We start from the raw sequence: 26,160 nt of genomic DNA on the forward strand, positions 1-26,160 counted from the left end.
CAGTTTTTGGGGTGTTAACGTATTTTGGATGGGGGCGTCCTTGTGACGTTGTGGCTTCAATTTGTGTGAGTCTGATTGCCATGAACAACTTTACGGCCCTTTGTCAAACTCCTTTAGCAGCACATAAAGCAATATTTTGAAAAGGAAAAGTAGAAACAGATTGTTCTTTGAGCGATGGTGTTTCATCCTGGTCTTACTAGCTTTCTCCAGTGCTCTCGGTCACTTTTCTGGCTGCACTTGATGGGAGAAGTGCCAGCGGAATGCGGTGGCACACAGGCTCAAACTCAACAATTTGCATTTTTCTCCCAAGTGATGCCTCTCTCATTAAATAGAGTCCTTGAAAATTCCTCTGAAATTACTTTAGAGACTGAAGCAGAAAAAGGGAATGCAGCTGAAGTTCTGTGCTTTGTTACAGTTCTAAAAAAATCCACAACTATGTTTTGTTTCTCCAAGTAGGAAATTATATTTAAGGAGAGGAAAGAGAGCCTGTTGATTGGAGCATAGGACAGGGATCCAACAACTCGGGAGCTACTCAGCACTGATGCCTACCTGATTTCTTTGCCTTAGTTTCCTCCTCTGCAAGATGGACAGGAGGGTGTTTCACAGGTTATTGTGAGGACCGTGTCATGCTTGTGAACTCCTTTGACACTGAACTAGAGTGCAAATGCCAGGTATTATCATTTTGAAATCTCTCCTCTCTTATACCATTGCCATCATGAGCAACAACAAAGGAGCACTGAGGTGCTTTATGCTGGGATTATTTCCCGTGCTGCTCTTTTAAATTAGAAGTGGGTATCAGCTGTCTTCTCCCCCCTCCCAGCTAACAGGTCCTGAACCAAGCTCTGGTGAGGGCTTGAGGCAGAGATTAAAGTTCGGTTTGTGCTTGTTGTTTGTTTGCCACTTTGGTGGCCTTGGAAGCGTGTGGCAGCAATAATCCCTTCTTTGTTGTTTCTCATGGCTGGGAGGGTATCCTGGTATAAAGCTAATACCACAACTCCCAGCTACCTAGTGTAAACTGGTGCTTATGTAATCATTGCATAATGCAGAGCTCCCTGGCTCGTCCTCCTTTCTCCGTCCCTCATTTATCCCGAGAAGAGTCACCCGAGCAGGATTCACTGTGCTGGGAACACATCAAGCCCCTCCGTGTGCCTCTCTCTTCTGAAGCTGGGAGGGGAAATTTATCTTTGCTACTTAAATCAATATTTATCCACCTTAACAGAATAGAGCAGATTTTTTTTTTTTTTTTTTTTAAAAAGTTTTGAACTATTGTGAAAATAAATAAGGTCTGATGGTTAAATCTGGTTGCTTGTGGTTTAGATCCCTATGGTAATCTTTGTAATCTGGCTGGTAGAACTATATTCTGGGTTACTAGTTAACTGGGCTAACCAGAAAGGGGAGGTTTCGGTTCCCTCCTGCATGCAGCTTGTTGAAAACTTCCCGGCACTTGAGCCTGAAATGCTTCCTGACTCCGGTGCAGTGATTTTATGTAACTCGGTTGCTCTTACGCACCCCCGGCTAAAGGACAAATGTAACCCATCCCTGCTGCGCTCGCCACCTTCACGGATGTGTTTCCTGGCTTTGTTTCCCTGTCTTGGCTCGTGCCCACAGTGTTAGCGTGAGGCCGGGGGGGCTCGTGAGGAGGAGGGCAGTTTACATTTTAGGTTTGAAGACCTTTATTGGGAACAGTAATTTTGATTATATATCTAGAAGAGGGATGCCAGGTAGCAGTGTTCTGCATTTCTCCAGTTCTTGCCACCTCGAAGCACTATGAAAATATTTGATTTGAAATTTCACAACGTTCCTTTGAGTGTATCAGAGCTGGAAAGGGACACGAGATTGCCCAGTGCTCCAGCGTAACCATCAACTTTTCCTCTGTGGTGCCTGTGAGAGGGGGAGCATCCCAAGGGACACCCCACCTGGGCTGCATTTTGGGGTCTCGGAGGGGTTGGGTGCAGCTGCCCGGACACGAGGGTGCCAGAGCAGCTACTGGTGACACAGTGGCCGGTGGCTGCCAGCCCATGCCATACAGGGGTTGTATAAGTGCTCTTTGATGTTTATGTAACCCAGGTCTCGGCGTCCACAGCGTTGAGGCACGGCCAGAAAAAGAGCTCTTGGGTATTTGGGGCCTGGTTCTGCTTGCATAATCCCAGGGCTAGAAGATATATTGTCTGTCACCGAAGTTGGCTGTTTGATGTTCCAGTTTGCCTCCCGGCACTTCTTGGCTGCTTGCTTTCCCTTGGGTTTTTGGGTGGTACCTTCCTTGCTCCTGCCCTTCGCTTTTGCTCCTGAAGGATTCCTTCAGGCCAGGAGAGGGGCTTTATTCTGCAGCATAACCTCATCAGTAACTGATACTCTGAAAGACCTCTGAAGGAAAAAGGAAGGGCAGTGCTGCCTTATAATTTGTCTTTTAAGGTTTTCCATCGATTGGGGCTTACTTACTGCCCAAGAAGGAGCCTGGAGATGGGTTTGGCTTTTGTGTGTTGCTGGTCAGGCTCCCTCCCTGTGCTCTGGCTCACACACAGAGCCTGTGCTGGTGGTGTGTTTTCTTCAGAGCTCCTTTCACCCTCTCTCCCCTCTGGCCCTGGGCTGGGGATGGAGGCAGCCTGCCACCTCTCGCCAGCAGCCTGCAGGTTGCACATAGGTGTCTTGAGCCCATAGCGACGGGTCGCTTTACAGATACCTGGAGAAATGAGAAATGTGTTACTCAGACTTCAAGCAGCGCTATTTTGTTATACCAATATGACGGTGTCTGTGTCTGGTTCCGGTGACAAGTATGAGTGGCGGACCTGAGGTGGTTAACTCCCAGATAAATCAGAATGAAGACGTTAGAGCCGACGTACGTGCCGTTTGACAGGCGAGGGAAGCTTCCCCTGGGAGCAGGCGAGCTCTGGGGCTGGCCAGGCTCGGCCAGAAAGATGCCAGTGTGTCTCGCAGTGCCGCGGCTGTGACTCAGCAGGACACCAGCCATCACAGCCCATGGCCGGCATGCAGAGAGGGGCTGGGAGCTGTGGATCCTGCTTGCCCGAGGCACACAGCATGGCGGCCCTCCCGGGAGCTCCCCGCCGAGGAGAGGACATCCACGAGGGGCAGCTGGATGAGCACAGGAGCACCCCGTGCACGCCAGAAACCTCCGGTGTAGACAAAAGGCTGATCTTGGCTTGGTGTTGTCAGCGAGTGGGTGGCCATTGGGGGCTGGCGAGGGCCAAGAGGCCCTGGGGAGTGGGCGCTGTGGCGCCGGGGGGGGGGGGGGGGGGGGGGTAGGTGTGCCGGTTTATATAATCCTTACATAATTAGGGCTTTGTTAAGCAGTTGTGGCTGGGAGGGGCGTCCTGCCTCCCAAGACTGAGCCCGATTATTTTTCTTTCCGAGGAGAACAAAGTCTTGCTGCTAATTAGCTGCCCTGATAGCAGCTGCAGGGAGTAGCTACAACCTTGAGTCCTCGGAGGGGCTGCATCCCCCTTCGTCCCCCCCTTTCCCAGGGCTGATGCGTGTCAAGCCCCAGGAAGGGGCTTTGTGGCTCTCCTGGGTGTTGCAGCAGGTGGGACCTGGTGGAAAGGAGCCTGAGCTGCCCTCTTGCTTTCCCCTCCACTGTTCTTGAGGGGTCTCACAAGGAATTTCCTGCCTCCAGCCTTGGGGCGCTCGAGGGTTTTCATAAAGCTGCCTCTGTGAGAGGGTGCTCTGTGCAGACACCTCTCCTCCCTCCTTGCATGGCATCCGTGCAACAGCTGCACCAGTTGCATACAGAGAAAGAATATTCTGAAAATATGTAATTTATTTTCCGCTTCAGCTGAATACAGGATGAGCCAGAGCGCTCTGGCTGTTGTCAGCCGCTGAGATAATTGCTGCGCTGCAGTTAGAGGACTGCTGTTCCTCAGGTGCCCAGTACAGCCGAACTCTGGCATCACCTACACACCTCTCCAGTCCCCAGTGCACTGGGGAAACATCACATAACCCCAGAGGTAACATCTGCCAGCCTGTCGGTGCCTTCGCAGTCGGGTTTGCTCGGCGGAGTCCCTTCTCTAGCCCTTGGCACAGTTGTAGTTCAGTGTGTCAGCGGCTGTGAGTGCTGCAGCTGGAGCTGTGCAATTAGTCTTTCTTGTGCCGTCCCTCAGTGCTCCTCCCATTCTTGCTTTGACAGCTCAGTACCGGCTGTAGTAGGACTAGCTAGTACTAGCTAGTCTCTGACAAGCTGTTGCCCACAAACTGCATGGAAGTTCCCAGAACGCCTGCAATAATATTAAACTGCTCCTTGCTCTGTGTGCAGGACAAAAGAGCGCTCCCAAAGCAAGAATTAACTCCTCGCTGCTCTGCATGCAGCTACCTTCCTCACTGTGCATGCACGTCCCCATCTCTAGGGTAGGAAATAAGGCCCAAAGACTCAGCAAAATACTGCTATTCAGCATCCTGAGTTTCTGTAGTGAAATGATTTTAGAAATAAACAAGTGTCTGGTTTTCAGTGGCGTGCCTTCCCTGGAGGCATTTGAGTTATCCTGGCAGAGAGAAGTTGGCTTCCTAGGAGGAGGGTGAACCGCTAGCTAGCCACGTTAGCCAGCTAGGAACTGAGGAGGCAAGCAAGTAATCATCTTACACAGCGTTCTGTCTACTGAGGGGTCTCTTGCACCTTCTTGTGCAACAGTCCCAGGTTGGGGACCCTCAGGTCTTACTCTGAATGGCAACTTCTATACCCCTAGGAGTGTTGGAGCTTTGCTAGAGTTGTGGATGTTTGCTTGTGTTTGCACAGTCACTTGGATTTATTGAGGTTTGCCTTGGAGCATGGAGGCTGGATGTAGCTATAACGCCGTTTCTCATACATCTCAGTGTCAGGAGAAGACTGCGTAAGTTACAGAAATCTCACACCCCAAAAAATGTACCTGCTGCTTCATGACATTTCACAGTGACCCGAGCCCCCTTGCAGAGCAGGCTCTATGTGTCGAGAGCAATTCACTGCTGAATCCATGATGCTAGGGAATATTCTCCAGGCTGCATCCCGTGCTGTTTTATGGGAAGTTTGGGAGTGTTTTGCAGGAGGACATGATGAGGTGAGTTTTATAAGCTTGGGTGCAATAGGAAGTGCCCCACTGTGGGACAAATCTTTTGCTGTGTTACGCATCATGAGTCACACCTGTGTGCGGTATTTAGGGGCAGCTCTGGCAGGGAGCATCTGAAGCAGAGTTACACAGAGCAGTCACGACTCTCTTCCTTACAGAGACTTCTCAGCCGTAATACACAAGTGTCGGTTGAGAAGCCAAACACCTCCTCCTGCTTGTAGGTACAGCTGGGGGCGGTGGTTGCTGCTGGTGAGTGAACAGAGAAAACTGGCAACCCCTGGTCTACAGCATGAACCAGAGCTGCGCTGTAATGGTTTTGATAGTGCAGGCACACTTTAAACCTCCATTAAGTGCATGAGAAAAGGTAGTCATGCCCCTCTTGGTGTTCAGAGTACATTGCAGGACAGAGTGCCTGGGTGTGTGCAGGTGTCCATCACTGAGGACCAGTGGGAACTGCTTGGGGACCTCTCAGGCGGAGAGCTGTAACCCACCTGAAGGAGGAGCTGCTTGAAGAGCTCATTGATGCTATCACCACTACCCTCAGGAGACCCTCTTTCTAGATCTGATGCCTATTCTGGTGAGCACAGTGCAAAACGTGCAACAGAGCTGGTGTGAACCCAGCAGTTGGTGTTCCAGCTGATTCTCAATGCCCACAGTGTGTAAACATGGGAGGGAGGGCTTTACATCCTCCTTGGCAACCACAACTGACCCATGTGGACCTGGGCCTGCCCTTTCACCCAGCTGTGCTTGGGTGTAAGTGGCTGATCTCCCTGTGCAAGGCTGTGCCAGGCTGTCACCCATGGGCTGGTGGCAATGCTTTTCTCATTGAGGCAAGGTGGATAACTGCCCAGGTCTTCCTAGAGTGCGCTGACAGTGTGAGCCTGATCGGGCAACTGTCAACATGCAAACATGGCTGGTGAATTTTTGTGTTGTGTAAAAAGCTACTTGTATAGCCATGTCAGAGCAGCGTGCTGAGCTCCTGTTACAAAACCATAATTACATTTCTGTTGTAGATGTAGGCTTGGCAGAATTGGGGCAGGAATCATTCCATTGATTACCTGATGGGACCTGTTCAGCAAGGCTGTTCCCACACTCCCTCCAACCCAAAGACCAAACCTGTTCTCGTACAAAATAGTTTTTTGTGTGTATAGTTATTGTTTCTTAATGCGTTTCTGTCCCAGTGTGGGTCCCAGTTGCACAGCATGGAGCTCGCCACACTGGAGTGCAGCCACACGGCTGCAGCGGGGAGTCTCGCTTTTCACATGCGGTAAGATTCAGGCTGTGTACTAAACAATCAGGAGTTTTAATACAAAACAGCAACAAAACAATCCCTGCGAGTAACTGCCAGCTCGTGTAACAGGTGTGGTGGGAGCTGTTGCATGGTTAGATGGAAGTGACTTGTGATTTTATCATCGTGTTAGTTAAGCTTTGTGAAAAGCAGCTTTATTCAGTGTAGTGGCAAGGATGGGACCAGCCTCGGGAATCTCTGAATTCCACTGGAGCTGAATCAGTGTGATGTTTGGTAATGTCGCTGGTGTAGAAGAGATCTCAGTATCTAGATGCGTATGTGTCAGGAGTGTGGGCTGAGGCACAGATTGTGTTCCTCACCTCAGAACTTGTATTGGCAGGACAAACACCAGCCTGAGCAGACATGGTTGTGGTGGATGAGGGCCTGTACTGAGTACAGGGCCAAATTTGTCACTAGATTTTTGGCTTCAGGCTTCTGCTCAGATGAGAATTACCTTTTAAAAACAACCTGCCTGACCCAGCTGTGTGTATGTTTCACCGGAGCTTGTATTGCACATGATTAAGAGGAAAGAAAAGTAAGATGCAGAGGTGAAACGAGTATACGCAGGGATTGTACAACAAATATGAAAACATACCAAGGAGACATATAATGGCCTCACCTTTGGGCTGCTGAGTCTTTGGATTTTGTTAGCATCACCCTCGTCCTGAAGGCACCCTTTCCTGGTGCTGTATGGGTGGCAGAGTCACCGCCGAAGGAGGTGACATGGGTAATTGCTGGGGTGTGGGGAGAGAAGTGCTTCCTCTTCCAAACAAGCATGACTTTGTGCTCTCTGATGCTTTGTCAAGGTCTCCTGGGCCCAGGGTGAGATGGCAGCAGTGTAACCATGGCAGTGTTTGTCTCCAGGATAGTCACTGGTTTAATGACTCATCCCAGAGAATGTGATCACGTGTGCAGCCTCCCTGCGTCCCTTTGCCCTATTTCATCCAGCCTTTTGATCTAGTTGTATAACCAGGAGTCGAGAGGGGTCGGGGGAAGGAAACAGTGTGGGAGAATTGCAGGTAATGTGACCAAAATGTGTCTGCAGCTCAAATAGCAGAGCTCTTGTCTGGGAAGCCTGGGAAACTGGGTTTATTCCCAGCACAGTTCTCTGTCTGCAAGTGAATGTGATGCCTGATGTCTGAGCTTGTAAATTTAAGGAGACATGGTGGGAAGACAAGGCTCCAAGGCCTTGGCTGTGGTGGGAGAACTGCTGTGATTGTAGCAGCAAACCCCTTTGCAATTACGGTTTTGCTTTCCTGCGTGCGTCATGAGCTCTGTTTCATCACATAAGTTGTGGATACCTGTTTTTCTAGTATGTGTAGACTTGCTGGGAACTGATGTTCACAGAAATGTTTAAGCTGCTCTACTGCTGGTATTGGTCCACGCTGGATTCTGAGACAGACTTCAAGCAATCGCTGGGGCAGGTCTGGTGGGATGTCTGGAGAGGAAGCTTGCAGAGTTGGTGCTTTTGACCAAGATGTGGATCTAGTTCTTGTCATCTCAATTGTAAGAGGTGATATTGGTGGTAAGGTTAATTTAAAAGGCATATTAACGTGGCAGCCTGTACATGCGATGTGCTGTACTGAAGCATCCTTCATTTAAGCTCCCAGCTTTTTGAGAAGGGATGCTCTTTGTCTCCAGATCCCGTGGAGTTACAATGTGATGCTTGTTGGTTCTGTGTTACTTCATCTGCCACATTCTTCTGCGCTGATGTCTTCTTTCCTTCAAAGTTCTGTCTTAAGTGTCATTTCAGTTCAGTCATTAGCTCAGATACACAGTATAGGCAAGAAAGCTGATTGTGAGATGAAGTTCAGGGTATCTCTTTGCCTGACACAAGGGGACAAGATGCTTCAAAGAAGCTATTACAAGGCTTGTCAGAAACAGTTTACTTCAAGGGAAGCTTTTGAACAGAAACATTTCCTTTCTGTTCTCTACAAGCATTAGCTTGGTCACCGACAGCCTGTTGAAGAGCAAAATGTCACATAGAACAAGGTGTCATTTCACATAGTGCTTTAAGACTGAATTCAGACATTAATGCAGGTCTGGAAATAGGAGAATGTAGTGAAAAAGGAGTACATCTGGCTTACGATGTAGAAAGAGTATTGCTGCTTACTTTTTGTTTTTAAAAAGCTTGCCAGAAGTTACCATTTAAATCATGAGAGTGGAGCCTGGTGATAAAACCTCTGAGCTGCCTGCTAAGCCATGAACCCACGTTTGAACCTGATAACCTCTTGTGTGGTATGTTCTGTTAACTGGGAAGATGATTACACACGTGTCATATAAACAGAAATTTCTGCCCCACTGTTGTGAAACAAAGAAAAACAGATTTGAGTTCCTGGTTTTAATTGGAGCTTGTTGGGCCCCTGTAGAAAAATAGGCCCTTGGGGGCAGCAAATGCTCTGAGTGGACTGAAATAATTTTGCCTTGTTTTCCTGTCAGAACACTTTTGGGCTGTGTTGAGTGGTGTTAGCCTTAGCTTTCACTGGAAACAGACCCTCCACCTTAAAACTTTTTAACGCTTTTTGAGTGGCACTGTCGGAAGGGACCCTGGTTTTGACCCTCAGAGAAACATGCTTGCAAACGAGGGAGAAAAGGGATTGTTGGTTCCCATTCAGCTCAAATCCTGATGAAAAGCCAGCTGCCAGCCTGGCATGGTTGTTCTCATGTCATTTCCTCCTTGTCTTTTCAGACCAACCCCAGGAAGCCGTGTTCAGCGGTGACCATGTTGAACATGCGGAGGATGGAGAATGGCAGCGCTCTACTTCAACTACCTCATCTCAGAGTGAGCGGGCAGAGCGACTCTTGCAGAACCAGCACAAGAGCCTGGCCTCTGAGGACACCAAAAAGAAGAGGGCTCAAAAACCGTCTCACATGCGGAGGAACATAAGGTAAGGAGCAGCAGGCAGGATAGAAAGAGTTAGGGTCCTATATAGCCTTTTGGGTAAAAATGGAGTCTCTGGACTTTGCTTCTGATCTACATTTTGCCGCTGCTGGCAAACCAGATGGCTTTTCTTTTCCAAAACCTTAGGATTTTGCCAGTGGGAGTAGTATGATCTCACACTGGAGTGCTGCATGTGGGTGCAGACTTGTTTGGTATTTCAGAAGAGTGAATATTTGGTTTGGAATATATTGCAAAAATTGTGTACTTGCTGCTGGCTTTTAAGACACATAATTGAAAAACAGCACCACCATTAAGTAAAAATACAGATTCAGATATCTGTTTATGAGGATCCTATTGCAAACAGCCTAAAATATAGTCCTTCCTTCTACTGTCCTGGGTATTTGTTGGCAGGAATGCTGATGCTGTGACTGGTGACTGAAATGTTGGAAATCAATTTCACCTGAATTTTATAAAGCATGAATTGTTTGATTGTGTAAGTCATCACATGTATTCTGGGACAGGTTCTGAGCTGGTAATTCACTATGAAATTTTGTTCAAGGGCATCTAAAATACTCAGAGGAGTCATATTGAAGCAGGAACTCCTGTGACAGCAAGTGGCTCTTTTGCCCTGTATGTAACACGCTGGTGGTCTTTGGTTCATATTTAAGCTTGTGCTGATTGATTTTCTTAAAGCCGAAGGAATGAGCGTTGAGTGGGCCTTAGAAACTGAGACTTTGTTAGGATGGAGGAGGTCCCTGCAGTGTGGGGTTGGGTGGATTTAAAGGCTAGTTTGAGGGAGCTGGATTTTACCACTGCCTGTACTGCACCTCTCCTCTGGCAAAAGAGCCCTCATTTCCAGGGCTGCGCAGGAGAAACTGAACTGGGGGAAAAGCAACTTTTGGAAGTGATGAAAATTACCTGTATAAGTAAGGTTCTATGAGAGCATCCTTCAAAACAATTGTTAAACCTATTAGAGGTCCTAGTTCCTGAAAGTACTAGATCAGAGGAGAATCAGGGTGATGGCTTTTTGTGGGGCTGTTGATGCCTTTTCTTCCCATATGTCTTCTTTGCTTGACTTTGTACATTTTCTGTTTATAAACTGCATAGCAATAAATAACGTCCTTTTAGACAGAACTAGTCTATGATAACCTAGCTTAAGTATATACTTACCCACTCACATTTTTCCTCCTTTCATTATTTTGCTTCTGTCAAACTTTTGTCTTTTCCTTGAGTCATGGTTGTGTCACCTGTAGTTGGGAAGCACAGTCTTGAAATAGCTATGGGATTTGTCTATAGCTTTTGGTGATGCTGTTCCTAGTCTGTGTAGCTGACAGACTACCTGGAGCTTGTAAATCAGCTTTAGAGCCAGCTCTACAGCCATTCAGGTTTTTCAAAGAAATTGTTTTAAGTGTAACGAAATCATATTTCTCTGTTTGCTCCTGTGTTCAGAAAGCTGTTGCGTGAGGACCAACTGGAAGCTGTGACAAAAGCAGCCCAGCAGGAAGAGTTGGAGAGAAGGAAACGGTTAGAGCAGCAGCGGAAGGATTATCCAGCCACTATCCCAACCGTACCCCTAGAGTTTCTTCCTGGTAAGCAGTGGGAGATGCCACCTGAAGCAAGATTTTTTTAAGAACCTGAATAAGAAGAAGGTAGTGCCATGCTTGTCCATGACTGGACAAGGGGTAATGGTTTTAAAGTAAAAATGAGGGGATTGAGTGCACCCTCAGTAAGTTCACAGTTGGGCGACACTGAGTTGGGCGGGAGTGTTGACCTGCTTGAGGGTAGAAAGGCTTTGCAGAGGGATCTGGACAGGCTGGATCAATGGGCCAAGGCCAATGGTGTGAGGTTCAACAAGGCCAAGTGCTAGGTCCTGCCCTTGGGTCACAACAGCCCCATGCAGCTCTGCAGGCCTGGGGAAGAGTGGCTGGAGCTGCCCCACAGAAAAGGACCTGGGGGTGCTGGTCAACAGTTGGCTGAATATGAGCCAGCAGTGTGCCCAGGTGGCCAAGGAGGCCAACAGCATCCTGGCCTGTATCAGGAACAGTGTGGCCAGCAGGACTAAGGAAGTGATTGTCACCCTGTACTCGGCGCTGGTGAGGCCCCACCTTGAGTTCTGTGTCCAGTTTTGGGCCCCTCACTACAAGAAAGACATTGAGGTGCTGGAGCAGGTCCAGAGAAGGGCAACGGAGCTGGTGAGGGGTCTGGAGCACAAGTCTTATCAGGAGAGGCTGAGGGAGCTGGGGTTGCTCAGCCTGGAGAAAACGAGGCTGAGGGGAGACCTTATCGCTCTCTACAACTACCTGAAAGGAGGGTGTAGCAAGGTGAGGGTTGGCCTCTTCTCCCAAGTAACAGGTGATAGGACAAGAGGAAATGGCCTCAAGTTGTGCCAGGGGAGGTTTAGGTTGGATATTGGGAAAAATTTTTACACTGAAAGGGTTATTAAGCATTGGAATGGGCTGCCCAGGGAAGTGGTTGAGTCACCACCCCTGGAGGTATTTAAAAGATGGGTTGATGTAGCACTTAGTGATATGGTTTAGTGATGTTTTTTGTCAGTGTTAGGTTGATGGTTGGACTAGATGATCTGAAAGGTCCCTTCCAACCTAGACAATTCTATGATTTTATGATATAGAAGCTTAAACAAAGGGACTTGACAGAAGTGCCATGTCTATGGCCCAGATCATATTTGTACTGTGAGTGGCTGGGTAATGCGTGGGTCTGGTGCTAGAGATAGTGGAACAATAGACTGGGTGTAGATATGTTCATGATGTCACCTTGTCCTTTCTTGCATGTTTCAGCAAGCAGTGAAGTAGCAGGCAGTGTAAATGGTTATGTCTTCTGGTGAATATGTCATTTTGCATTCTCTTCTAATCTGGATCATGTCAATGGATCTAGTTTATAGCACAGCCCCTCAGACTGGTGTAAATGGCTGAGAAGTGCAGTTGGAAGTGGTGTCGGGGGTAAGGAGTTCTTGAGCTGACTTTCCCTCTTGAGAAAAATATATATTCTCCCTTACATGAAAGTGTCCAAAACATTTTACATGGCGGGGGGGAAGGAATAAGAGCTATTTAAAACACTTCAACTGTTGCAGAGTAGGTTGCAGCCCCAGAAGAACATCATTGCTTGCTGAGTCACTGCAGCGGTGCTTATTTGGCCCAGTTGCTGTTGCCTCTCTCCCCAAGTGGCAATACATACAAACAAATAATCTTGATCAGCAGAAGTTGTTTATGATGCGTGGGATACAATTATTACAGTGTCCCTGCTGACAAAGGGCAGTTATCATCCCTTCAGCCATCGATACTTTCTCTGCTGGGTGAAAACCAGCTTTTACTTCTGAGACCAGAATAAAATAAAAAAAAAAGAAAGGGGGCTTTAGGATGTCACATGGCCAGTGTGCCCCAGTCAGGGCATGCAACAGAGAGGGTGCCATCTGCAATGGGCTATTGTTTTGGCATATTGAGAAAGCAGGAGATTGTGACCCAGGAAGCTGAGTCATAGCAGTTTTGTAGACAGTGAGAGTCTGTTATGGAAAATTCCAGGGCTAAATTACTGGAGCAAAAGTGGAAGGAAATACTGTCTGGTTTCTGAACAATTTTGTCTCCTTCCCCATTATTATGAATTACTTATTGTTTGTAATTTATGTTTGTAGAGGACATCGTTTTCAGAACAGCAGAGGCTACCCAGCTCCCCCCTCAGGTCCTGGCTGAGGAAGTGATCTGCCTCGATAGTACCAGCAGCGGCAGTGAAGATGATGCTAAAGGAAAAAATAGCATTAAAGATGGTAAGTGACCAATTGCCTCAGCCTGGTCTTCTCACAATATACTGTTTATTTAGCCACAAGCCTCCTGTTTTCATCTAGTCAGATGCTCCAATAGTGAGTAACTTCAGGTTTTTGTAGGCCTATTGGTTTCCAAATATATGGCCAGTTCTGACCTTTGAGTCCTAAACTGACATTTATAACTGGCCTATCAGGCATTCTTCCAAACTTATGTTTATTTCTGCTTTATAAGTGCACTTAATTTTGCTCAGTGCTTTGCTGAAGAATGCTCATATGTATCGTGGTATCATCTGCCATGTGTCTAAAGGAGTATCTAAATATTCAGATCTGCAACTGAAAGTGAGTTTTGTGTCCTTGTCCCAAATGGATCTAACCTGACTCCTTTATTTCACTCCAGTAGAGTATCTCTGCTTGATTTCTCTGGTGGTCCTTAGAGACTGTATCAACAAATAAAATGCTTGTCTGCATTTGGGAATTAAGAGAACATATGGAGGAAAACACAAAACGCTTACAGAAACTGTCTCTGTTCTGTTTGGGTCAGCCCAAATCAATGTTCCCTGAAACACAGGGAAATTCAGGGAAACCCATGCTTTTATATGCTGATTTGATGGGCCTGATGGGTGCCTGTGTTGTGCCTGCTTATTCAGAATAGGTCATTAGGCCAATATGGAATTGCAAAAGGTGGTAGCCTTATTTTCCTTATATGATTTTTTATCAAGTCTGACATCAAGTTAACCTTTGCCCTTATTCTTTCCTGTTTTGGTTACTTTACAGAAGTGATTGAGCTCAGTTCAGGAGAGGATGATGCCCTCCAAATTGTGGACAGCAGTGATTCTGGCAATGAAGGGGAGGATGATGGCAGTGAAGAGAGCAGTGGCTCTCATGTGAATGATGCCTTAAATCAGTCAGATGCTCTGGGGCAAGTCATTGTCAACATCAATCATCCACCAAACGAGGAGGACATTTTCCTGGCTCCTCAGCTTGCACATGCAGTAAAACCTCATCAGGTAGGCTTTACTAGCCTTGAAAATACAATGGATTCAGGCAAGCCTGCCTTGTAAGCTCAGCAAGAACTTCTTTGGTGAGCTCTGTGGCCAGTCTGGTTGTGGTCGTGGCTGTTGTGGACACTCAAATGACAAGGACAAATTAAAGGAAGGCCAGGGCTATATATAACTTTGGCTATTGTTATTATCAGACCTGTGTATGAACATTTTAAAAATAAAATTATATTTATAAACAAACTAATCAACCCCAATTCAGATTTTCTGGCTACAAATTAATTTTGATTTGTTGTTATATTCTCGGGAAGTTTTATGAGTATTTAAAGTTTTCTGAGCCTTCCCTAGATTAGAGTACTGTAGTGAACTTGAAACATCCCCTTTACATTTTCACGGTTTATGTGATCCTAATGTGCTTTCCACTCTGTAAATACATACCCATCTTGGTGGTTTTTTTTCTTCCACTGTTCTAATACCTTTTCTACTTTCCTGTCTAGATTGGCGGGATCCGATTCCTGTATGACAACTTGGTCGAGTCCTTGGAGAGATTTAAAACCAGCAGTGGGTTTGGGTGTATTTTAGCACATAGCATGGGCCTGGGCAAGACCATACAGGTCATCTCTTTCTTGGATGTACTTTTTCGGCACACGGAGGCAAAGACTGTTCTTGCCATTGTACCTGTAAGTAGCTACGTGAAGGGCTGGCTGGGGGGCTTCCTTGCACCGCTTCTTTCTTTGCTTAGATCTTAGAGAAGATTGAATAGTGTCCCATCTCACATCACGCTCTATCATACCCTTGCTGCTCTTCTTTCTCTTCCATTCCCTGTATCCCTGTGTTTGCATGCTGTGGTCTTCTGTCTGGGCACAGCTGTGTGTCATTCCCTGTTCTCGTTTTTGCTCTTAAAATCCAGAGTGACTCAATTGAGTTTTTAATCCTTCCATGGCAAACTTTTTCAGGTGAATACGCTCCAAAACTGGCTAGCAGAATTCAACATGTGGCTTCCAGCACCTGAAAACCTTCCTGCTGATTATAACTCCAAAGAGGTCCAGCCCCGCACCTTCAAAGTCCATATCCTGAATGATGAACACAAGTAGGTGCCGGTAAAAGCCCTTTTGAGCTCTTGGACTGTGTCTTATGGAACTGTTATCAGAATTGCTGTTGCAGACTGTTTAATTTGAGCTAATTCTGTGCCCTGAACTCCCGGACCTTTCCCACTCTGCGTTTGTTGTGGATGACATCTTGAAGGGAGGATTTTGGTACCTGTGAGAGATTTACTGATTAATTTCATTCAATATTTATATCTTATGCTTCCTTCTCGCACAGCTGACATGCCTTTCTGTTCTCCCATGTATGCTGAGATCAGGAACTAAGTTCCAGAGACAGAGCTACTTCTGCAGAGAGGAGCAGAAGGGCTGTGGTTTGTTTCTGGTGGTACACTGCTAGTCCTATCGGAGTCCTGGGATTCCATGTGTCTCTTGTATTTTAAATGTGGGTTGTTTTTTTTTTTCCCTTGAGGTTTTTCACACACTTAGGGATTCCTCTACCCGACACTGACTTTCTGTGAATTTTGTTGTCCTTGAGGGATTCTGGCAAGTTATACAAAGCCTCCTTGTCCGGAAAGGAGCGATCAGTGGTTGTATTTACAGCCTGGTTTGGAGTGTATTCTTGGCTTATGGATCTCTCCTCCTTTCTGGATCATTTTTCTTGCATGGATCAGGACAGCGTGGTGATCCTAGGGAACTCTCAGTTCATCAGCTGTGTTCATAGACTTATCTGTTGAGGTCTTCACCTTCTGGGTGGAATGTACTTTGAATCTGCTGATGCTACTCCAGCCATGTGTTTACTTTTGGATGGGATCTGGTGGGCTAGTTTGGTGCAAGAAAGTGCTTTAATTAATTGAATGGCTCTTTTTTCTCAGCAGACTCTAATCCAGTTGTTCAAACTGAAACTGGTGATAAAGCTTTCAGTTTATTTGGTTGGTTTGTCTGTTTTGCAGGACAACAGCTGCACGTGCAAAAGTGGTGAATGACTGGGTGATAGAAGGTGGTGTGCTGCTGATGGGATATGAGATGTACCGTCTCCTCTCACTGAAGAAGTCCTTTGCCACTGGCAGGAAAAAGAAAACAAAGAAACAAGCTGGCCCTGTCATTATTGACTTGGATGAAGAAGACAGGCAGCAAGAGCTTCTGAAAGGTGAGAGGCCAGTCCTCGAGACAGCGGGACAACAGGATCATGCTCTCTATCAACTCTGGCAGCACAGGGAAATGACCTATAACTTGATTTTAGCATCCCTGACATGATCAAACTTTGCTGGGCAGGATTGTGTCTTTGGAGACAGAAGGTTGTTGAGCTTTGGTCGAGTCTTTCATTTCTTGCAGTAGCTGCAAGTGAGCATGGAAGTCAGTACACTGAACTCAGGGATTTCTCTGTCTGAGATTTGCTAGTCTGGTCTGATGCAAGACACCCAACTTGATGCAGTGTGGGTTATTGGGCAGAAATCAAGGGACAGTCATGTCTGGTCATTACCACATTACGCTGGATTGGAGCTAGTGTCTAGTCACATTTTATTTCCTGAAACAGCCTTGCTCTCTGCCACCCACGAATACTGCTTTATTTGTCTTTCAGAATGTACCTCAAACCAGGACACAGAACTACCCTTTTTTTTTTTTCTTATGAAGTTGGTGACCATATAAAACCAGAACTTTGTCTTATTCATCTCTAACCAACGCTTTATGTTCCTTGTCCTCAGGGATCGAGAAAGCTTTGTCTCGCCCTGGCCCAGACGTGGTTATTTGTGACGAGGGACACCGGATAAAGAACTGCCATGCCAGCACTTCGCAGGCCCTGAAGAACATCCGCTCCCGCCGGCGGGTGGTGCTGACTGGCTACCCGCTCCAGAACAACCTCATTGAGTATTGGTGCATGGTAGACTTTGTCCGACCTGACTTTCTAGGCTCACGGCAGGAATTCAGCAACATGTTTGAGCGCCCTATCCTGAATGGGCAGTGTATTGACAGCACCCCTCAAGACGTCCGTCTCATGAGGTACCGCAGTCATGTCCTGCATAGCCTGCTGGAAGGCTTTGTGCAACGGTGAGTCCACAAGGAGTTCTCAATGGTATAGTCCATGCAAACAGCTCCTTCATCCGAAATTAACCTGCTTGTTTGCTGAGTTTAGGCAGTACAGCTAATCATGCTGCCTCCTAGAATCATTGAGGTTGGAAAAGACTCTTAAGATCATTGAGTCCAACCGTTAACCTAACACTGCCAAGTCCACCACTAAACCGTGTCCCTAAGCGCCACATCTACATGTCTTCTAAATACCTCCAGGGATGGTGACTCAACCACTTCTCTAGACAACCAGGATGCTGTTGGCCTTGGCCACTTGGGCACTCTGGTGGCTCATATTCAGTAGCTGTTGACCAATACCCCCAGGTCCTTTTCTGATGGGCAGCTCTCCAGCCACTCTTCCCCAAGCCTGTAGCATTGCGTGGGGTTTTTGTTACCCAAGTGCAGGATCCGGCACTTGGCCGTGTTGAACCTTACATCATTGGCCTCAGCCCATTGATCCAGCTTCTTAGGCTTGAGTTTTAAACGGGTACCTTATCTGTCTTTGTGGCAAGATCTTAAGCATACAGAGAAAACCACAGAGGAGATTCTTAGGTTAGCATCTCCATATTTCTCTCAGAATCTCTGTCTTCTTCAGTCTGTCAGCTGCAAAGTGGTCCTTATGGCTCTGTTTTGCATTGGGGGTAGAATTAAAGTTAGTTTGCTTTGGTACCGCAGACTGATAATGGAGAACAACACTAACTGCACCAGAGTGACCTCAGGTTTATTTTGATGTCTTAGTGCACATTCAAATCAACTATTTTCTGACATCCTCTACCCAAGGACCCGAAAGTGTTTCACGAACCCTCAGTTATGAAAAGTGACAGTGTCTCCACCACTCTGGAAGTGAATCGGCTTTGTTTCTCAGATGAGGGTTCTAAGATGCTGGACCAGTGATTTGGATGGAGTGTCTTAGTCATTGGTAGAGCTAAAAAGAGACATTAGGTCTTATTTCTGTTTTTCAAATTTCATGGAAAACAGGACTTTCTTCTCCCTCTTAACACTGTGACCTGTGCTAGAAGATTGCAACATCTGAGATCTCTGTAATTGGTCTTATAGTTGGCATTTGGCTGCAGGGAGAGTATCTTGGAAGCATCATGCATTAGAGAAGCATGCAACGAGAGGTCTTTCTGCCTGGAGCCAGGTGGCCACAGAGAGGTCAGATTGGGAAATTCCCTTCCCTCTCTTTAACTCTTTCTTTATTTCCTCCACAGGCGAGGCCACAATGTGCTGAAGGTTCAGCTCCCATCTAAGGAAGAACACGTCATTTTGGTACGTCTTTCCAAGATCCAGCGGGCCCTTTATACGGAGTTCATGAACCGGTTCCGAGATGCAGGCAACAGTGGCTGGCTGGGACTGAACCCACTCAAAGCTTTCTGTGTCTGCTGTAAGGTAGGTTTTGGCAGGAGCTGCAAAGAAATATTCTAGTATGTAAGGAAAAGGAATATGAGTGAAAACAGGAGATAAGTGTGGTTGGCCACGTGCATCTTCTCTCCCTGGAGTGCCCTGTGGAATTTCTATCCCCCCTTCCAGAACTGGGGTGCAGGGATATTAAATGTCTTGTTCAAATTTGTATGGGAAACCTGCAGCCATCAGCTGAATGATACTGGGCTGACACTTTTAGCACTTACCTGCTGCAATGCAAACAAGTGGCTTCCTCTGTGTTTGTGCTGTGTGGGTGCGTAGTGGCCTTTTGGTTTGTTCTCAAGGAAAGAATTTGGCAGTTTTAGAGTCAGGAGAGCCTTGGTTAAGAGGGTTTGTACCTTGTGTCATGGCAGAGTCATGTCTTCTGTTTTCATTACCTTAATGCAGTCAGACTGGCTTTCTCTGCAACGCCTTATGGTTCCATGTGGGGATGGTGATGAGGTGATCGAAGCATTACTTCTTTCCTTTGAATAGCTGTGGGGGCTTTCAGTCTGCAATCATAGGCAGGCAGCAGGCCAGTGCAGGCCTAACCACTTTCTTTTCATACTCCTTCAGATCTGGAACCATCCAGACGTGTTGTATGAAGCTCTGCAAAAGGAGAATCTGGCAAACGAGCAGGATTTGGATGTGGATGACCTTGGCACAGCAAGTACTAATTCCCGCTGCCAGCCTCAGGGAATTAAAGTCAAAACAGAGAGTAATGCTATGGCATCACCAGTTGGAGATGCTACCAATAGCAAGTTCCTCCAGAGTGTTGGCTTCAACCCCTTTCAGGAGAGAGCAAATCAGGTCGTTACTTATGAGTGGGTGAGTACCACTGCTGGAAAACTGTTCGTTTGGAGAGTTATGATAAACATAGACTAGATACTCTGAAAGACCATACTGTTTTTGTTAGGGTAGTTTTCCGAACTATGGCAAGGAAAGGACTCTTCTGTTTAAGAGTTGGGGATTTCTCACCCCTTTTTCTCTGCCACAGAGCATCTTGATAAGCATGTCTGTCTGGCACTGGGTAGGATTTTGGGACTCTCGTGAGGCTGGAATGCAGGCAACTCTCTTTTATACCATTGTTTTCATCTCACCAAGAAGTCTGTAGACTTTGTTATTCTAAGAAAAGTGTTAGGGTGAAGTTTAATCTAGATAAGATGGTGGTAAATCTAGTGGGCTGGAGGAGAGGTCTTGAGATAGAGAGTCACGAGAGGTTAAGAGGGTGCTCATTCATCTGTACTCCAAGAAGTTTGTCATTTGGAACTTCTGGAATGGGAGGTGGCAGCAGTAGTTAGGAGTAACGTTGTCACCTGGACCCAGTTGGATGTATATAACCTGTCTGCAATGACTTATTTCTCTCACCTTGAGGCAGGATTGTTAAACTAAACAGAGAATGAGCAACTCCACCTGTAATAGTCTCCCATTTCTTGGTAGGCCAAAGACATCTTGTGTGATTATCAGACGGGAGTCTTGGAGAACTCACCCAAGATGGTGTTACTGTTCCACCTAATTGAGGAGAGTGTGAAGCTTGGAGACAAGATCTTGGTCTTCAGGTAAGGAAAGTATCAACAGCTGATCCTAGAGTGACTAAATGCTGGAGTAGGAAAACCCCTCCTGGTACCAGGAGATTGTTACATGAAGTGAGTGGTGTGGCAGTTCCCCTTTTCTCCTTTGTTCTGTTAGATCCTGGTTTTCCTCCATGGATTTTATACTTCTGCCACTATCAAGTTTACTAGTGAGAGATGTGCTGCCACAGACAGGTTTTCACAACTGTCAGTGCTGTCGTGGTTGGGGAAGAGTTCTGATACTCCACTTTTGCGCTATAGGAGCTTTCTCCTTAACAGAGATCTCGGTTTTACAGCCAGAGCTTGTCCACGTTATCTGTCATTGAAGAGTTTTTGGCAAAGAGACCAATGCCGAGTCCTCCAGGCTCAGATGGAGGAGTTCACAACTGGGTCCGAAACATCAACTATTACAGTGAGTGCAGCCAATCCTATTCTCTTTTGGTGTGACACTGTTTGATCTTCTGTGACAGACTAATTCCTGAAAGTCACCCACCATCATCTTGTGGTTGTCCCTGGGTGTGAAAATGCTCTTCTGAAGCATTCTTCTGATGACATCTCATTCAGACTGTTCTTACTTCATTTGCTTGGGAAGACAGTGTCAATTTGATAGCGACTAACTAATAATTTCTAAATCTTCTTTTTGACATCTTATTCAGATGTTGTTAGACGTCTTTAACGTCTCACTTAGACATTAGTGCTTTCTTAAGTTGTAAAAGATACTTTTTGCTTCCTGTTTGGGTATTTTCTAGATCTTGCTTCCCAAACCAGAATCACTGTGGAATGTCTTCACTAGCTCGCTGCTGTGAAGTTTTCCTTCCTTCTTCCCCAGCTTTAAATCTTGTTCTGTATGGATTGTTGCTTTGTGTGGCTACTTTACAGGCCAGGACTGAGAGGAGCGGTGGATATGGTGTTCCTGATTTTTGCAGAGCTCCCAGAAGCAAGCTGTTGCCCAAGAACAGCCACATGATACCCTCCTGCACTCCTTTAGACCTGTACTCTCGGTGCTCAGATACAGTCTATGGGGTTTTGCCAAGGCTTTCAAAATTTTGCTTTCTCTTGGTTCCTGAAGCTTCCAGCATACGTGAGGCCTTCATGCCTGCTGCTCTTGCTGTCTGTCTGTCTTGCCTAATATGGAGCCTTATGGGCTAGGTGTGTTGTAGCACTCCCAGACTTGGCCTTGCCAAGCTTGAGTGATGTCTTGCTTGATCTTTCGGTTGTACAAATCCCACCCTGGCTGGCTGCATTGCACCTGCCTGGCTGGGCAAATTAGAGGTACAGAGTGGTCCAGTTGAGATCCTGGAGAGCATGACTTGAGGAAGACGTAGAATTGGTTGGGAACCAGTGCCAAAGCTCAGTGTTTGGGAAGTGGTTTTGTTCTGATGGGATCCCCCCAAACATACAGAGCTTTTAAACGTGTTAATTTCCTTGTCAGGACTGGATGGCAGCACCTCTGCCTCAGAAAGGGAACGGCTGATTAACCAGTTCAATGACCCCAGCAACGCCTCTGTTTGGCTCTTCCTTTTGTCCACACGGTAAGTTGGCTGGAGCTGAAGGGGCGCATTGGAGGACTCGTGCTGATGCTCTGTATGTATATGGGTTTTCAGTTCTTAAATATCTCTGTCGTGTGCTCTCAAGACTCTATGGGATGACAGTGCCATCTGCTTCTTAATTCCCCAGGGGTGTAGATTTTTAGCCCTAGTCCTCTGCAACAACTTGCCAACAGTCTTGGAAACCAAGCATGGGTTTGAAGTTGCCCGTATGACTGGAGGGAACTTTCCATAGACACCTCATGGACTCTTGGCTCTGATGGCTGTCTATGCCTAGAAACTGTGAGAATTGGCCAAGGCACCAATTTGAAATTTGCCTTTAATTTTCAGTGCTGGGTGTTTGGGTGTCAACCTTATTGGAGCAAACAGAGTGGTGGTGTTTGACGCTTCTTGGAACCCGTGCCATGATGCCCAGGCTGTGTGCCGAGTCTACCGCTACGGGCAGAAGAAGCCATGCCACATTTACAGACTGGTTTCTGACTACACCCTTGAGAAGAAGATCTATGACCGTCAGATCTCGAAGCAGGGCATGTCAGGTAAGTGTGGATATGGGGCTCCGCTCTTGTCTTTTGCTCCTTTTGGCTCCTTCAAGTCCTATTTCTGTGGGTTCCATAACTTCTGGTTTTTTTAAAGTTGAAAATCAAACAGCCAAAGAAATGACAGCCATGTTATCTTAGGGCTATGTTTGATGTTTATGAGTTGATGGTGACATGAGACCCTGTCAGAAATGCAAGGCAGAGCAGTAGGGGTTGTAGAGCTGGCACCTGCAGCAGGGTTGTGCTACCAGTCCAATGCACAGCCATTCATCTTGTTTTCCCCTGTGCCTGGGTGTTGCTTGTCTTAAACTGGGCATTATTAAATAGCTCTGTACCTCCATTTTTCCAGCAGAAAGAGAGAGAAAATAGCCAAACGTAAAAAACCCCACAACCATATATATATATTGATACCTTTGACTTACAGTGCTTACTTAGGAGCCAAGAATAATGAGTTCATCTCATTCTGACCTGCCCTTGTACCAAAAGTATCTTTTGTGCTGGCTTGTGCCAGCTGTTGAGCAGCTGAGGGTTGTGGTGACCCAGAAAGAGTTCTGCTGCCTGTATCCTTCTTTGTCTCGAAACCCAACTCCAGAGGCAGCAGCCCAGTATGCTGTCTTGCGCTTGAGGTGGACTCCCTTGGCAGCTGGCCAGGCTCCCAGGAGAGTCTTGGATATAGATGTTTTCTCCGTGTACTCCCATCTGCCCTGTGTGCAGGAAAAGAAAACTTTCAGAGAGGGACTGTGGCTGCTTTTCTAAGATTTTGACTCAAAGTTCTGTAAATTCCATCATCTAGTTATTAACTTGAGCCTTTTTGGTGGGGTTTGTGGGAGGGCACATACTGACGTGGCTGCAGTTCTGTCCCAGGGCTTGTATGTTTTCAGCCTTGTGATACAGGATGGGACACCGTCCGTAATTAGCTTCATGTTCCTGCATGCCAGGAGCTCAGTGACCTGCACTGCATTGCTGTGCAGTCTGGAGCACAAGGCATTTGTCAGCCTGACTTGGCCAGACAGGCTCATCTCTGAACGTGGCTGATGATTTTTCTCCCTGCCCTGACGTTTACAAAAGGCTTCTGAGGATTGTGCAGATTGCAAGGAGGGAGCTCTGTTAGGACAGGAGTGTAGGAAGGGCAGCAGTACCTCTCTCTTCCCTTCTCTGCTCACTCCCTTCCCTCCCTTTTCCAGATCGGGTGGTGGATGATCTGAACCCAGTGCTGAACTTCACCCGACGAGAGGTGGAGAACCTGCTGCATTTTGTGGAAGAAGAATCTGACCCTGCTCAGCTCTCCCTCAATCCAAGCAAAATGAAGGAGTCTGTTCTACAATTAGCCTGTCTCAAGTATCCTCACCTCATCACCAAGGTAAGACCAGCCTGTTTCCTTGCTGGCACAGCACTGCACAGGCAGGAGGAGGTCTAGAGGAGTCCGTCTGTGTGATGGGGACGTGGTGGCAAGAAGGATGCATCTGTGTGCTGGTGGGAGTTGGTAAAAAATCATCTAGAGATGGCCCTAAGAGGCCTGCCCTTCCTTGCAATATCATCTGCACATTTAGAGCCACGTCTGAGCTGGGCAGATTTGGGGGCAGGTTGTAGGGCACCCCTTTCTTCAACTTGGTGCTGGGCGGGAAGGTGGCAGCGGCATATCCCACCTTGCTGCCTGCTGCCTTCCTGGGGTGACTTTAAAACAAAGCTGGGACAGCTTGCACTTGCCTGTGTTGTGAAGAGTTTCACTGGTAAGGTGGTGCTGCAGAGTGGGGCTGTGGCTGGGTGCCATCTCAGCAGGCTCCATGTGCCCACTCTTGGCCTGGCCTTTGGCTCCTGGGTTTTGCTGTGTGCTCATGGTAAGCGATGGCCTTGGCTGGGTAGGCTTAGCGATGGTGAGAGATGGCTTAGCTGATTCTGTCACTCTTCAAGCTGAGCCTTGGTCACATCTGCAGTGTTGCCCAACATGTGCTTCACCATGACCAGCTCTGCCTCCCAACTCCCCTCTTCCCTGCTCCAGCCTGGCATGGAGACAGCGCTGATGCAGGAACCATGTGGCTGCCATTTGGGGCATGTTGGTTCCCTCTTGTGGTGTGTTGTTGTCAAAACCTCAGTGCTGTGGGGTTGCAGGAGCCTTTTCAGCATGAGTCACTGCTGATCGACCGGAAGGAGCACAAGCTGACCAAGGCAGAGAAGAAAGCAGCCAAGAAGAGCTATGAGGAGGAAAAGCGAGCATCCGTCCCCTACACCCGGCCGTCCTACGCACAGTATTACCCAGCCAGTGACCAGAGTCTGACAAGCATCCCTGCCTTTAGCCAGAGAAACTGGTGAGTACGTGCCTCCTCCCCTTCTTCCTATGCTGCAAACATGAAACGAAGGGGCAGAGGACGCTTATCCCTGTCAGGAGGGCACTGCATTTTCCTCCCTCCTCTCTCACTAGGCGACCAGCCCTCAAGGGTGAGGACAAGCCAGTGGCAAGCGTCCGCCCAGTTCAGTCCACCCCCATTCCTATGATGCCCCGGCATGTCCCCATGGGTAGTGCAGGATCAACCTCAAGTTCCAACCCTGCTGTCAACTTCCCCATCAACTATCTACAGCGAGCTGGTGTCTTTGTGCAGAAGATTGTCACCACCACAGGTGAGTTGCTGGTGCTCACAGCCAGTTGAGTTGTGATGCCCAAGGTGAAGTGAGAAAGCAGGATGAGTTGTTGATGCCCACAGGGGCTGTGGGCAGACAGCTATCAGAGCCACTGATACTGTCTCTCTGTATTTGAGTGGTTCCCTTGTACCTGGAGGACTTTCCTTGCAGGTGTGCAAGGGGCATGGGGCTGGCAAGTTGTTGGGAGTGAAATCCCTGTGAGAGGGCCAACAATACTGTCACCAGTTGTCCTTTTTGGGATTTGGGAGATGCTATGCCAGAGCTGTGTGGCTTTTGCTTCCTTGGAGCCTCTGCTGCCTTCCTATGCTGCTCAGAAATTAACCCAGAGCTTGCTTCTAGCACAGCGCATAGGAGAGACAACTGCACCTCCCCGCTCCTGACTGTGGCTGCCGTGTAATTTCAAGGACACTGTTCTGTTTCTTCCCCCACTGCCAGATATTGTGATTCCGGGTACAAACACATCCACTGATGTACAGGCAAGAATCAGTGCTGGCGAGAGTATCCACATCATCCGAGGGACAAAAGGTCAGTCTCTCTGTCTTGGGTAAGACTTGTGGATAGGGTCCTAGCCAATGCTAATTAGCAAAGAGAAGGATGTAAAAGCATGAATCTGTCCCTTGAGAGGAAAAGAAACAAGAAGGGGTGGAGATCTGGGCTCTGCAGTGGCTCTGTTGCAGCCCATGCTTTGGGTGTGCTATTGTCGCTGATGCTTCAGGGCTATTGGCAGCTGTGGCTCCTGCTGCCTCAGAGAGGAGCTGTTGGACTTTGGCTGGCTGTCTCATTCTCACGATACTCCTGCATGTACTCGGGCAGCCAAATGCTTTCCGGTGCTCCCAGAGCAAACTTAGTCCCGAGTATGAAGTTCCACATTTCCCACCAGCAGCACATTGGGAGGGAGTGAGCTCCAACCCGGGAACGCGGAAAAGGGTGGAAATGTGGAGTGAGGAAGGGGGCAGAAGCCCCCCCGCCATGATCTCCCTGTGTGATCTGTGGGCTGGCCTTACGCAGCACGACTGTCCTGCTCCTGCCTGGGCAGCCTCATGGAAGCCGCAAGTGAAGTTGTTCTGCCTCTGTTCCAGGGACGTATATCCGGACTAGCGACGGGCGAATTTTTGCGATCCGGACCACTGGGAAGCCAAAGGGCAATGAAGACCGTCGGACAGCTGCCTCAGGTAGGGGGTTGTGGGGGCTGTGTGAGGCTCATATGCTTTCTTACCCAAGTGTCTGGGGCGGTCGGTGTTCCCTGTCTGCCTTCCATCATGCCTGTGTCCAGAGCTGACCCCACAATCTTCCCATCATGTCCTCGCCTTCCTTTCTGCTGTTGCTCCTTGGCCCCGCATGTTTTTCTCCAAGGTTGTCTCTCTCACC

The 26,160-nt window shown here is 47.6% G+C and overlaps 1 protein-coding gene across 1 annotated transcript in view; it reads left to right on the forward strand.

Moving 5' to 3' along the window:
* Nucleotides 1–26,160, forward strand: part of RAD54L2 (RAD54 like 2) — a 43,886-nt gene that overhangs the window by 16,130 nt on the left and 1,596 nt on the right. Inside the window, exons 3-21 of the mRNA XM_074151759.1 lie at nucleotides 9,037–9,224; nucleotides 10,667–10,806; nucleotides 12,864–12,995; nucleotides 13,767–13,999; nucleotides 14,488–14,670; nucleotides 14,947–15,080; nucleotides 15,987–16,183; nucleotides 16,740–17,082; nucleotides 18,312–18,489; nucleotides 19,078–19,329; nucleotides 19,942–20,060; nucleotides 20,369–20,484; nucleotides 21,505–21,604; nucleotides 21,950–22,155; nucleotides 23,340–23,515; nucleotides 24,265–24,461; nucleotides 24,575–24,771; nucleotides 25,228–25,317; nucleotides 25,872–25,964. Coding sequence (XP_074007860.1) covers nucleotides 9,037–9,224; nucleotides 10,667–10,806; nucleotides 12,864–12,995; nucleotides 13,767–13,999; nucleotides 14,488–14,670; nucleotides 14,947–15,080; nucleotides 15,987–16,183; nucleotides 16,740–17,082; nucleotides 18,312–18,489; nucleotides 19,078–19,329; nucleotides 19,942–20,060; nucleotides 20,369–20,484; nucleotides 21,505–21,604; nucleotides 21,950–22,155; nucleotides 23,340–23,515; nucleotides 24,265–24,461; nucleotides 24,575–24,771; nucleotides 25,228–25,317; nucleotides 25,872–25,964 — 3,274 coding nt within the window. The remainder of the gene's footprint in view (nucleotides 1–9,036; nucleotides 9,225–10,666; nucleotides 10,807–12,863; nucleotides 12,996–13,766; nucleotides 14,000–14,487; nucleotides 14,671–14,946; nucleotides 15,081–15,986; nucleotides 16,184–16,739; nucleotides 17,083–18,311; nucleotides 18,490–19,077; nucleotides 19,330–19,941; nucleotides 20,061–20,368; nucleotides 20,485–21,504; nucleotides 21,605–21,949; nucleotides 22,156–23,339; nucleotides 23,516–24,264; nucleotides 24,462–24,574; nucleotides 24,772–25,227; nucleotides 25,318–25,871; nucleotides 25,965–26,160) is intronic.

Source organism: Numenius arquata, chromosome 8, assembly GCF_964106895.1.
Source record: "Numenius arquata chromosome 8, bNumArq3.hap1.1, whole genome shotgun sequence".
NCBI classification, from domain to species: Eukaryota; Metazoa; Chordata; class Aves; order Charadriiformes; family Scolopacidae; genus Numenius; species Numenius arquata.